Genomic DNA, 12,445 nt, shown 5'->3' with positions numbered 1-12,445 from the left:
ACTGGAGGCTGTACCAGTCCGCCATTCCCGGTGCGGAAGCGAAGCCCTCTGCGCATGCGCGTGGATGATGCCAGCACACACTGGCGCTCCCACGCATGCGCCAACTCGTGCTGGCCGGTTGGCATGGCGCCAAGCTTCTTTCCCGCCGGCCGGCGAGGTGCAAACCACTCTGGGGCGGGCCTAGCCCCTGAATGTGTGGAGGATTCCGCACATTTGGGACGGCCCGACGCCGGAGTGGTTCACGCCATTCCGGCCCGCCGGATTGCCCGCCTCGCCGATTACGGAAGAATCCCGCCCATGGTCAATGAGATAGGTTCCAAGGAGGAGACAGGAGCAGAGATAATTAGGAATGGAACTCCAGAGTTTAAGGCTTAGCTGAAATTATGTCCACCCCAGTAGATGCGCCAGGGTCCCAGGTTCAATTCCCGGCTGGGTCACTGTCTGTGTGGAGTCTGCATGTTCTCCCCATGTCTGCGTGGGTTTCCTCCGGGTGCTCTGGTATCCTCCCACAAGTCCTGAAAGATGTGCTGTTGGGTAATTTGGACATTCTGAATTCTCCCTCTGTGTACCTGAACAGGCGCCAGAATGTGGCAACTAGGGGCTTTTCACAGTAACTTCATTGCAATGAAAGCCTACTTGTGACAAAAAGATTATTATTATTAACACTTGAAATAGGTGCAAAAGGGGCCAGTATTGGAGGAATACAGCGAGCTCAAAAGTTTTTAGGGCTGGAGGTGTGATAGGGCGGATAAGGCTATCCTTCAAAACAAGGGTGAGAGTTTTAAAGTTGAGGTGTTATTCATCCAGGAGCCAATGAAGATCAGTGAGCAAAGGAAGGATATGGGCAGCAGAAATTTGGAACATCTCAAAATTAATGGAGAGTGGAAGATGGGACCGCAACCAAGTGCAGATTTAAATCATCAAGTTTTGAGACAGCAAAGGCATGGATGAGGGTTTCAGATGATCTGAGGCAGGGATGAAGTCTGACAATGTTTTTGAAGTGGAATTACACGGTCTTGGTGTTAGTGGGAAACTGATTTTGGGGCGAAATAGGACACCAGGTTGTGAGGTACAATCATGCACATTCAATCGAATGCCTCCTCCTTTTTGATCCTTGTACTATGTCAGCCTGATTCTCCGAGTCTGCAGTACCTTATAATAGTTGTTCTTTTCAATGCGCAGTTATTCTGTGAAGAGTTGGAATGACAGTTGAGATAGGTGCAACAGAGGTTCTCATGAATGGTTCTGACAGCAGCCTGTGATGTCCATACAGGAGGGCATAATCATGCTTTTCTTTACTATGGTTCTTGAGTCATTCTGGATTTGGTCTATATTGCAGTTTGATTTTTGGAAGAATCCTAAATAATTAAACGAATAAGAAACGGGTTCAAAAGACTGATGCTAACCTGAACATGTGGAGAGACAGTTAGTCACAGCAGTGTATTTGATTGCTTGTCATATTTGATTTGAAGATTATAGTGTATTGAAAGCTTTATCAAGCTATTAAATGCATGTCGCTCTGCTATCTTCTTAAGACAATTTGGACTATTAACCCTAAAAATAACATAACCAAGAGCTTCGCAAGGAGAATAGAAAACGTTCATCAGAAGATTATAATATCAAAGTATTCGGCAACCGGTTCATCTTAACATCTGGTTCTGAAAAGCTTTTTGCGATCATTGGGTTATGTAGACATGTAGGAGATCTTTACTCTGCCGTGTAATTCAGTGATTTTGGAATTATTTTATTCAGGATGCTCTAATTCTACATATATTTCAAAAACAATGCTTCACTGAAATCTTTGGGTCATCCAATTTCCTGAAGAGCTGCAGGAAATGTTTGGAGAATCATAGAATTATGGAATCCCTACAGTGCAGAAGGACACCATTTGGCCCATCGAGTCTGCACCGACCCTCCAAATGAGCATTCTACCCATCCCCATTCCCACGTCCACCTCACTCTACCATCTTAACCCAGCCTGCATACCCCTGGATACTAAGGGGCAATTTTAACATGGTCAATCCACCTAATCCACCCATCTTTGGACTGTGGGAGGAAACCGGAGCACCCAGAGGAAACCCACTTATGTGTCAAGGACGTACAAACTCCACACAGACAGGGATCCAAGGTCGGAATTCAACCCGGGTCCCTGACGTTGTGAGGCAGCAGTGCTAACTGCTGTGCCACCGTGCCATCCTCTGTTTTACTCTGTTTTGTGCAGCAAAATCATGAACCTGGATCTTGTAAATATGTGTTCTCTGACCCCAGTGGTATGTCCACTGTGCCCTCCAGCAATGATCCTGCTGGGGTTGGCACCTGGCCTGCAAGGGACTGGCACATGTCCACAACACTAGCTGGCCCTTTCTAGTCACAGAATTTTGCAATCGCCTGAACAGCCCCTCACCCAACCCTAATCGAGCCAATGCCCTTGGCCCACTCGTGCCAATACAAAAGAAAGTTCCCTCACTTTATTTTGAGACAGGGCGGAGCTGGGGTGAGGCAGGAGTGTGGCGGGGGGGAGAGCAAGATTGAGGCTGCTCCTATTACTTTGGTCATTCATTGGAACCCATTACCGATATCTTCAGGCCATTACAGCTCATCTTCCTTGGTGTATTGGTTAAAGTGTGGCAGGACATTTTAAATTGGATTTGGGGAATTGGGAGCCGCCAGCGTAGCAAATCCCTATTCCTACTGGATTGGCCTGGAATGGGTAGATGTTCTAACCCTTAAGTTATTGACTGGAAACTCCTCCAGTCTGTGGTGGCCTTACATAACATGTCAACTGCCTTTTTCAGGTGGGTTCCACTGGATTTGCACTGGAGTTGAGGTGGGAGACTGATGAAATCATCAAGTAACAATTACTCCTTGATATAATTTGGGATATCTGCATAATGGTATCTTGACACACATTGTTTGAATATTACAGAATTATCTGAATACTATAATATAATTACCTGGAGAACTAAATTATGTACATTATGGACGGGATTCTCCTGCCGCATTCACTCGGCAACCGGAGAGTCCAGCCTGAGGTCAATGGATTTTTCCATTGTCGGTGTCTCGCCTGTGGCGTTCTTGTGGCAGGCGGGTTGGAAGAATCCAGCCCGATATATTTTTCATAGTTGTAAGGAATATGAACAACATCGGGCACAATTTACTGGCAGGGCCCCGCCAGACTTGGGATGGGTTATGGCCGGTAAATCCCATGAGAGGTCTCTTCCCGAATTCCCGACGGTCGTTACGCCCTGCGAGATCTAACGAGATCTTGCAAAATCTCGAGATCTAGATCTATCCCATAGATTAAGTGTGCAGTTAAGATCACTTAACTATGTCTATGCCAGATCAAACCAGCCTCCGAGATCTATTGACCACGCTGAGGAAATCCCAGGCGGGCACCATTTTGCACTAGTCTCCACAACGGGGACCAGGCGGAAGTGCACTTCGGGATGGGATCTCTCGGGGGATCAGAAGTCCCTGGGTGGACAGCTTCTGGGCAGGGTGGTGCCACCTGGATGCCCTGGCAGTGCCACCTGCCTTTGGCAAGATCAGGAGGTAGGTCACTCACCCCCAAATTTCCAACCGCCGATCTGCTTTGTAACCATTATATTTCTGTGGCTGGTCGAGTTAATCTTCTGATTAAGACATTCCAGGATGTTGATAGGGCAGGATACATCAATGGTAATGCCATTTAATGCAATGGGAAGATGGTTGGAATGTCTCTTACTGGAGATGGTAATCGTCTGGCACTTTAATTGGCCTGAATGTTACTTGCCCTTTATCAAGGGCTTGCTGCATTTGGACACAGACTGTTTCATTGCCTGCAGAGTAGTACATTCATCAGCGATCACTTCTATCCTTGTATTGAAGGAAAGATGATAAAATAGAATCACAGGAGAAGACCAATCAGCCCATCGGATACAGGACAGCAGTCTCTCAAATAATCCAATCAGTCCCATTTTCCTTCTCTATCTCCATTGTCCTGTAAGTTTTAAAAAATCTTTTGATTATAATTTGGGGCAACCTGCTTGAGGGACGGGCCGGGCGGATCACTACGCTGCGATATCCTACAAAGTAAGCGGGTCTCCTGCAGGACTATCGTTACCTGCTCAAACATTCCTCTCGCACAAGGGGGCGAGGACCCAGGCATCACCCTGGAACGTGATTTTCCTTACTCATTAGGTTAAGGCATCTGTAAGTTTACTTTTCCCAAGTTCCTATGAATTTTCCTTTTGAAATTATTGACCATTTTCACTTCCAGTGCCCTCATGAGCAGTGAGCTCCATGTCATTACCAATCTCTGTGTCTGAAAATTCTGCCTCACATCGCCCCCAGCATCAGGTTCCTCCGTCCCTGCACACTTTTTCAGAACTGTACCATTTAGTCTCGATTTCTTCTTTCTATTCCTTCTGCCAAAATGCATTACCTCACAGTTCTCTGTATTTAATTCCATCTGCCCACCCTGCTGCTTATTTTAGCCACATCCTGCTGCAGTCGATTGGCATCATATCTTCACTGTCAGCCACACCCGATGAAGCAGGTCATTGATGAAGCAGCTAAGATGGTTGTAACTAGGGGTCCAGTGTGCCAATTTGCTTTCCCATTGCACTTTTGACACAGCTTCGCATTTTATAGTGTGTCAGTCGGACAACTTGCAGTTGACCAGAAAACAACAGCACAAAAAAGGCAATTTGTGCTTCCAATCCCAGATAATTTGATTGCCACAAACTGGAAGCGGTGGTTGAGTTGAGGTCTGTTACAATTTTTTGAGGCCAGGATTCTTTTAATGGAGGATATTTTGGTCGTGAAAAATGCCTCGCTGAGAAATCACAGCATTTATCAAAGCAATGAAATCCTGCCAATCATTAATCGGGCAGAATTTTTCATTTGAGAAATAATTTAAAAGGATCATCACAGATCTGTAAATAAACATGCCTGATTTTCTTCCCATTTAATAGAAGTGGGTTTTGTAAGCGGTGCGTAATCCTGCTCACTAGATGCACCCTCGGCATTCTGTAGGCGTCCAAGAGACAGATGAAAATCTGCCCCATAATGCTTCAACAAGTTTTGTGAACACTGAAGAATATCACTGGGTCTGTTGGATGTTACATTGCTGGAACAGTGTTTCAATTGCTTATTTAATCAGTTAAAGGAACAGAAGTGTTTTTGCCCTCAGTTCGAACTCGTGAATTTAAAAATTGGCATTTATATAGTGGCCTGACGCTACATAAGAACTAGGAGCAGGAGTAGACCATCTGGCCCCTCGAGCCTGCTCCGCCATTCAATGAGGTCATGGCTGATCTTTTGTGGACTCAGCTCCACTTTCCGGCCCGAACACCATAACCCTTAATCCCTTTATTCGGGATATCCCAAAGCATTTTGCAGCTAATAAAGCATGTCTGTTGTAATGTAGGAAACATAGCAGGAAATTTGTACACAGCAAGGTTTTTCATGACTGGATAATCCAATTTAGTAATGTTGGTTGAGGGGAAAATTATCGACCAGGACACTGGGGAAAACTCCCTTGCTTTTTGTCAAATTGTATTGTAGGTTATTTAACATCAGGTTAATAGGGAAGGGGAAGCCAGTTGTTTATTTGATTTAGTTAGCAGAATTGTTCCTTTGCTACAAAATAAATTGGTTTGTTCCAGTGTGAAGATTTGTATCTTTGACACAGGCACATGTATTTGTGCCTTCCTGGGTGTGAGAGGACCCCCCACCCCACTAATGTAATACACTGTCATGCAATAGAATAAACTAAATCTTAAAAAGAGTACATGTTGGGTGGGATTCTCCGTCCCGCCAGGCCCGTTTTCCAGCGCGGCGTGCCCCCGTTGGCAGCGGGATCTTCCCTTCCAGCAGCTGGCCAATGGGGTTTCCCATTGTGGTCATCCCACACCGTTGGGCCTGGATCAGCTGCCGGCCAAGCGGAGGATCCCGCTGACGGAGAATCCCGCAGAATGTTTCTTGGCTTTTGCTTATGTCCCTGGAAACACTAAAGGAAGTCAACTCCTTGAGGTACAAAGTCAGTTAGTAGTTGCTAATGTAAAATAATTGCGTCAGAAATTGCCTCCTGAACTGCTGTAACGGTTCAATTTTCTTTACAGATTTGAAGGCGCTTCTTACGAGATTATGCAAATGGACTTTGAAATGGATAACCTCAGCAGTCTGTCAGTGACTCGACGAATCATGTGGCAGGTGGAATATCCTGGGAAGACCTCACAGGTGGACCAGGACAAGGCTGTGTCGGAGCTGCATGTCAGTCAGAGGGACATAACAAAGATTGTACCTCTTGCTATGGTAAGAGATTTTACATTGGAACTGTTTGCCTTTGCTAGAAATTGTGGAATATTATGACTGACAAGTGATTTGAACACAGCATCTTCAACCGTACATGCTAATGATTTTTTGGTTTAAGCCTTCTGATATTCAGCCACAGAAAAATTCCAGTTAGGCCATTCTTCTGTCTGCTATTTTATTTATAATTGTTTCCCAACTCTGAGACGAGACAGTGATGTTTACTGGACTTGATTCTGCCAATATGGAGGTCCCAGTAAAGGTAGTCTCCTTGTTTAACTTTTGATGAACTAGTCAAGAAACCTCTACCAAGTCATTTTCATCAGAATAAAGGATTTTGTTTCATCGAGAATGACTAAATATACAACATCATACACAGCTGTGAATTATCTCTGTATAATGTTTCTCTGCAAAATTATTTTCTTTCCACCAACCCCAGCTATTTGAGATATGCTCCAAAATGAAAGTGATCAAAACGAAAAGGCCTTTCTTGATGCACAGCTTGTGCCCATTCAACCAACACAGCTCGAATAAAGTGATTTGCTGAAAGCATTGTTCCTATTCCATGTAAGGCTCTTGATTAAGTATGAAGTTCATGGTATTAACAATAAGATAACAAGATTGAAAAGTGACTTGGTAGAAGAGCACAGAGGCGTTGAGAAGTGTCCAATAAGGTATCTGGAATCTATTCTGGCTCCCCAGTGGTTTGCATGATGCGTAGTGATATGATAGATAATTGTTTTATTACAAACTTACTGACAATGTGAAGCAGTTTGGTCAGTTTAAGGCCTGGAATATCACCAAGTCGGATTGACTCAGCAGCCCTTTAAAAAGGGCGGGTGGGTCCCAATTCCAGGAATCTTGACCGCATTCCTGGGCTGTGCAATTTTTGAAGTGACTTTGAAGGGTGCGGGATGCTTCCTTTCAGAAGCTTGCTCCGGCAGTATCAACCTGGCCAGCACCATTGGGGAGATAGGTATTGCTCCCCAGAGGAAACATGTTTGATAACAGTCAAATGCACTGATCTCTATGGTCAATTTCACAATGTTTGTTGACATAAGTGGTTCCAAGGATTTGTACTTTGTGGTTTTTGAAACTTCAAAAGGCATAAGTAACACTTTTATTAGCTTGCCATCCAGACTTTATGTTCATCGGAGTAATCAATGGATTATATTTTTTCAAAGCTTTTTTTTCCACATATGCCACTATACACTAGGGTGTACATTGAGCCACTGTGCATTTTCTGGAACAAGTGAGTATGGAATTATCAGAGCTTTGCATAGGATACATAAGGGGCCAGAGAGGGTAGTGGAAGGGCAGAGCTTGACATGGTGCTATGAGTGGACATAGGGATATGTGAAAGGGCAGAACCTACTATAGGGGTCATGAGAGGACATGGGGTTGATGGGAGGTGAGTGACAAAGATGGGACATGGGAAGTTTTTGGAGGTTGAAGGGATGTGAAGGTTGAGGGCTGGAGGATCTTTGACTTTTTCCCACTGGGACCAAGTCCCACGGCACTGAGGCAGGCCTTTGAAGCAGCCCGCCTCGGCACCTGGCAACCCCGGTTGCAGCCTCCATACTTCTTCCCAGTTTGGCTGGCTCAACTCCGACCTGCACCCAGCCCCCGGCAATGAAGATCCCGCCTTGGTGAGCACTTTCTCCTGAGGCAGGTGGGGCAGGCTGGGAATTTACCTGTCATAGGGGCAGTCTGAGAAAGACCTTGCCCTACCCTGCGCATCCTCAGATCCCTCTAACTGACCTTGTCCTCCGTTCCCTGGGCTTAAATTCAGGTATCCCTCAGTATGTATCAACCTGTGTTTCAAAATAGAAAAGATTGGAAATTTGGAGCACCTGTGTATGTAGTGAAACGGGCGACTGGGAGGCTGGAAAATCCCACCCCTAATTTCCCCAAACCTTGCTCCTGCTGAGCCTGGCAATGTGCAAGGAACATGGGATTCATGAGTTTAATCTGCACTGCTTGTGAGGTTAAAAAAGAGCTGTCATGTTGGACGATCATGCGGCCTTAGTCAAGGTGTGCCAAACTAAAAGAAAACTCATTGTGGCATGCTGACTTTGACCATCAGTGTTGTGTAGGGAAAGATGACATTGGGCAAGATGCTCTGGCCTCCCCGCGCGTGTTTCTCAGCCCCGGGATGCAGTCTGCGATTGGTAGATGGGGGGATCTTCTGATCCAGCCACTGTCAATGGGATTTCCCATTGAATCCACCCCATGCTGCTGGGAAATCCCCGGCTGGGGTGCGCCGTCGGCAGGATCAGCAGGTCTAAATCTAGCTTCCAGATTCTCTGAATATCATCTATCAATTGAACCTTTCTGCCACCACTCTCCACACAACCTCAGCAGTGAAATTGCCTTTTAATGAGAAGCTGGGTAACTCTCCATGAGCTCAATTGTGAAAGGGAAAGCTGAGCATGCAGGACTGGTTGATTTATTCCCCCTGATTTACTTGTTGCAAAACAAATTTATTAGCCAGAGAAACTACACCAGTACGAAGAACAAAGAACAAGACAGCACAGGAACAGGCCCTTTGGCCCTCCAAGCCTGTATCGGTCATAATACCAACCTTGGCCAAAACTCTCAGCACTTCCTAGTGCTGTATCCCTCTAAGCCCATCCTATCCATGTGTTTGGTGAGATGCCTTTTGAATGCCGTCAGTATATCTACTTCCACAACCTCACCTGGCAGCGGTTTCCAGGCACTCACCACCCTCTGTGTAAAAAAACCTGCCTCGCACATCTCCTTTAAATGTTGCCCCATGGACCTTAAACCTATGCCCCCTGGTGACTGACATGTCCACCCTGGGAAAGAGTGCTTGCCATTAGGCAATGGCAGCTCTTTTGTGAACTACAGTATTTGCGGGTTTGTGGAGAGCAGTAGCCATCAGTTACTTACATTTAAAGAGAGGTTTCGTCCAAATGTTGCCCCTGTTCTCTGAATTACATTTTATCATGCAGATCTTTTTCAGTGAAAACAATTCGTAAACGATTATACTTTTCAACTGGTTGCACTGGAGGAGGTCAGGACTGGCAAAATACTCATCTGAAATGATTAGAAATGTTCTGCCGGTTAATACAGTGAGACCTTGAACACTAGAACTGTCAAAATGTACATGTGATGAGGAATGTAACAATAAGAGTGTATTTGTGGGCAGACATGGGGTAGGACTGGGGGAGGGGGGGGGAGTTGGGGTATATTTGCTGGGAAGGGGCGCTCATGCAGGGCTTGCTCAGCAAGCACAGGTGTTCTGAAAATCATTTCACTAGTGTTTGATTGGTGTCCACCGGAAAATGAACAAACAGACTTTAAGCCTGCGCAAAATTCTATCGCAGGTCGTTGAAAAACAATTTAACGTTTGGTCAAGGACTCATCCATCTTCTCATTCTTTTGAATTAACTAAATAGACAGGTTCTGCTTGTAATCAATAAGGATGCAGAGAAAATGACCCTTACTTTTCATTATTGTTTATGATCAGGTGAAGCTCTAACAAGAGTATGAAGGCAAGCTATACTTTCTTACTAAATGTTTCAAGGACGTGCCTGTGGGTATCTGAGTTTGTGTGGATCATGATTCAGCTCTTTGACCAACATAGAGTTGAACCCACAGGTTCCATTTGTATACGTGTTCAGGAGTGTGTGTGGGTGAGGACCTGAATTGCTGTGTGGGTCCGTGTCCGGGTCTGTGTGTGGGTCCGGGTCTGTGTGTGGGTCCGTGTCCAGGTCTGTGTGTGGGTCCGGGTCTGTGTGTGGGTCCGTGTCCAGGTCTGTGTGTGGGTCCGGGTCTGTGTGTGGGTCCGTGTCCAGGTCTGTGTGTGGGTCCGGGTCTGTGTGTGGGTCCGTGTCCGGGTCTGTGTGTGGGTCCGGGTCTGTGTGTGGGTCCGTGTCCAGGTCTGTGTGTGGGTCCGGGTCTGTGTGTGGGTCCGTGTCCGGGTCTGTGTGTGGGTCCGGGTCTGTGTGTGGGTCCGTGTCCAGGTCTGTGTGTGGGTCCGGGTCTGTGTGTGGGTCCGTGTCCAGGTCTGTGTGTAGGCCTGTGCTCAGGCCGGTTTCTGAGTCTATATGGATCAAATCCAGGTTTTTGTTTGGAACAGTGTCCAGGACAATGTGTCCACGCTCATATTCGACATGGTGGCACGGTGGTTAGCACTTTGCCTCACAGTGCCAGGGACCCGGATTCAGGTGACGGTCTGTGTGGAGTTGGCACATTCTCCCCGTGTCTACACGGATTTCCTCTGGGTGCTCCGGTTTCCTCCCACGCTCCAAAGATGTGCAGGTAAGGAGGATTGGACATGCTAAATTGCCCCTTAATGTCAAAAGGTTAGGAGGGTTTATAGGGATAGGGTGGGGGATTAGGCCTAGGTAGGGTGCCCTTTCGGAGGGTTGTTGCAGACTCAATGGGCTGAATGGCCTCCTTCTGCACTGTAGGGATTCTGTGATTCTATGATTTTGTGATGTCTGGGTCTGTGTGTGAGCCAATATCTGGGTCTATGTGGGTCAGCCTCTGTATATATGTGGGCCAAGTCTAAGTATAGCTTGGCGTTCAACTCTGAGACATCAGCCTACATGAGCCACGGTTTATTTCTGTGTTTAACTATTCATAATTTTTTTGTTACTTTTAAAAAATTTAAAGTATCCAATTCATTATTTCCAATTAAGGGGCAATTTAGCATGGCCAATCCACCTACCCCGGGTTGTTGGGTGAAACCCACGCAAAAACGGGGAGAATGTGCAAACACGGACAGTGACCCAGAGCCGGGATCGAACCTGGGACCTCAGCGTCGTGAGCTATTCACATTTAAAAAGTGAATATACCGAGTTGGCTGAAAAGTGCACTGGAAGGTCCTGAAGTTATGAAAGGTGCTGGAAAGTGCAAATCTTTCTGGGTGCGATTCTCTGGTTCCACTGCAATGAATGTGAGACCTAACTGAGTGCCAAATTCTCCGCCCTCACTGACAGCGGCAATGGACGGACTCGCAATAGAGAATCCCAGCCTCTAACTATTTTTTTTCTTTCTTTTTATGTTCTCTCAAGACAGATTCCAACTTATAAAAAGAATTTGAATTAAATTCACAACCACTACTAATGGTGAGAGGCAGTCTCCTGTGCACCACAAATTACAAATCCTTGGCAGTCATCCTTTACTTGTCCCCTCTCTTTGAATCACCCTCCCATAAAAACCAGAAACATATATCCAAGTGAGTGATACAAAAGGTCACTTTTCAAGAAGTATGAAGCAAAGACCAAAGAAGCAAAGAAAAAATATTTCCTATTTGACATTAATATCACACATGAGTGAGATTAAAAATTATGTAGTTGATCTGTTGCTTTGCACATTGGAAGTCAAGGCCAATGAGATTATTTAGATTGAGCTGGGTGGATAAAAAGTCCAAAATAAGAATGCAAACATCGACAATTAAATTCTAAGGTAAAAGCAAATTACTGCGGATGATGGAATCTGGAATAAAAACAGAAAACGCTAGACAACCTTAGCAGGTCGGACAGCATTTGTGGAGAGAGAACCAAGCTGATGTTTCGAGCTTGGATGACCCTTTGTCAAAGCTTGACTTTGATAATTAAATTGTTACTCTTGGGACCGGATGTGGAGGTCCAAAGATATTACTTTACCGAGGAGGGGATCTGTCACTCAGTGGGGCTTTTCAGTCAACATATTGCTCAGTTTTCGGGAGTGGATTTGAGAGCCACGATGCTCCTCGATGAGAGTAAAACTTATTTTGTGTGCTGACATCCAAGGATCTGATTAGTATGGGTAGAGTCTGGGACGATGTATTGTGTGGGAAGTCCAGCTGCTCCATGATGCGATGCAAGGACTCAGCACACTGGGAGGGGAGCGAATGTTTCAGATGTCGGTGGATGGTGAACACCATTATATGTTCTTTGTTTTCAAATCCCTCCATGTCCTCGCCCCTCTATACCTCTACAACTGCCTCTCATCCTTAAAGCCTTTAAGAGTGTTCAGAAGAACATAAGAATGAGGAGCAGCAGTAGGTCATCTGGCCCCTCGAACCTGCTCCGCCATTTAATAAGATCATGACTGATCTTTTTGTGGACTCGGCTCCATTTACCCACTCGCTCACTGTAACCTTTTATTCCTTTACTGTTCAAAAATCTATCTATCT

General features: G+C 45.7%; 1 protein-coding gene and 1 non-coding gene across 3 annotated transcripts in view; one reads left to right on the top strand and one right to left on the bottom strand.

Moving 5' to 3' along the window:
- The window catches only part of LOC119962282 (transmembrane protein 132C-like), a 1,347,532-nt gene that overhangs the window by 880,998 nt on the left and 454,089 nt on the right, over positions 1-12,445 (top strand). For both annotated transcript variants that reach the window (XM_038790273.1, XM_038790281.1), the window contains one exon: positions 6,105-6,297. In XM_038790273.1, coding sequence (XP_038646201.1) covers positions 6,105-6,297 — 193 coding nt within the window. The remainder of the gene's footprint in view (positions 1-6,104; positions 6,298-12,445) is intronic.
- LOC119978380 lies at positions 4,039-4,189 on the bottom strand. The gene has a single exon (XR_005463432.1). It is a non-coding gene; the product is annotated as a U12 minor spliceosomal RNA (small nuclear RNA).

The sequence above is a fragment of the Scyliorhinus canicula genome, chromosome 1 (assembly GCF_902713615.1).
Source record: "Scyliorhinus canicula chromosome 1, sScyCan1.1, whole genome shotgun sequence".
NCBI classification, from domain to species: Eukaryota; Metazoa; Chordata; class Chondrichthyes; order Carcharhiniformes; family Scyliorhinidae; genus Scyliorhinus; species Scyliorhinus canicula.
The sequence above is the reverse complement of the archived record's forward strand: the minus strand, read 5'-3'. Positions and strand labels throughout refer to the sequence as shown.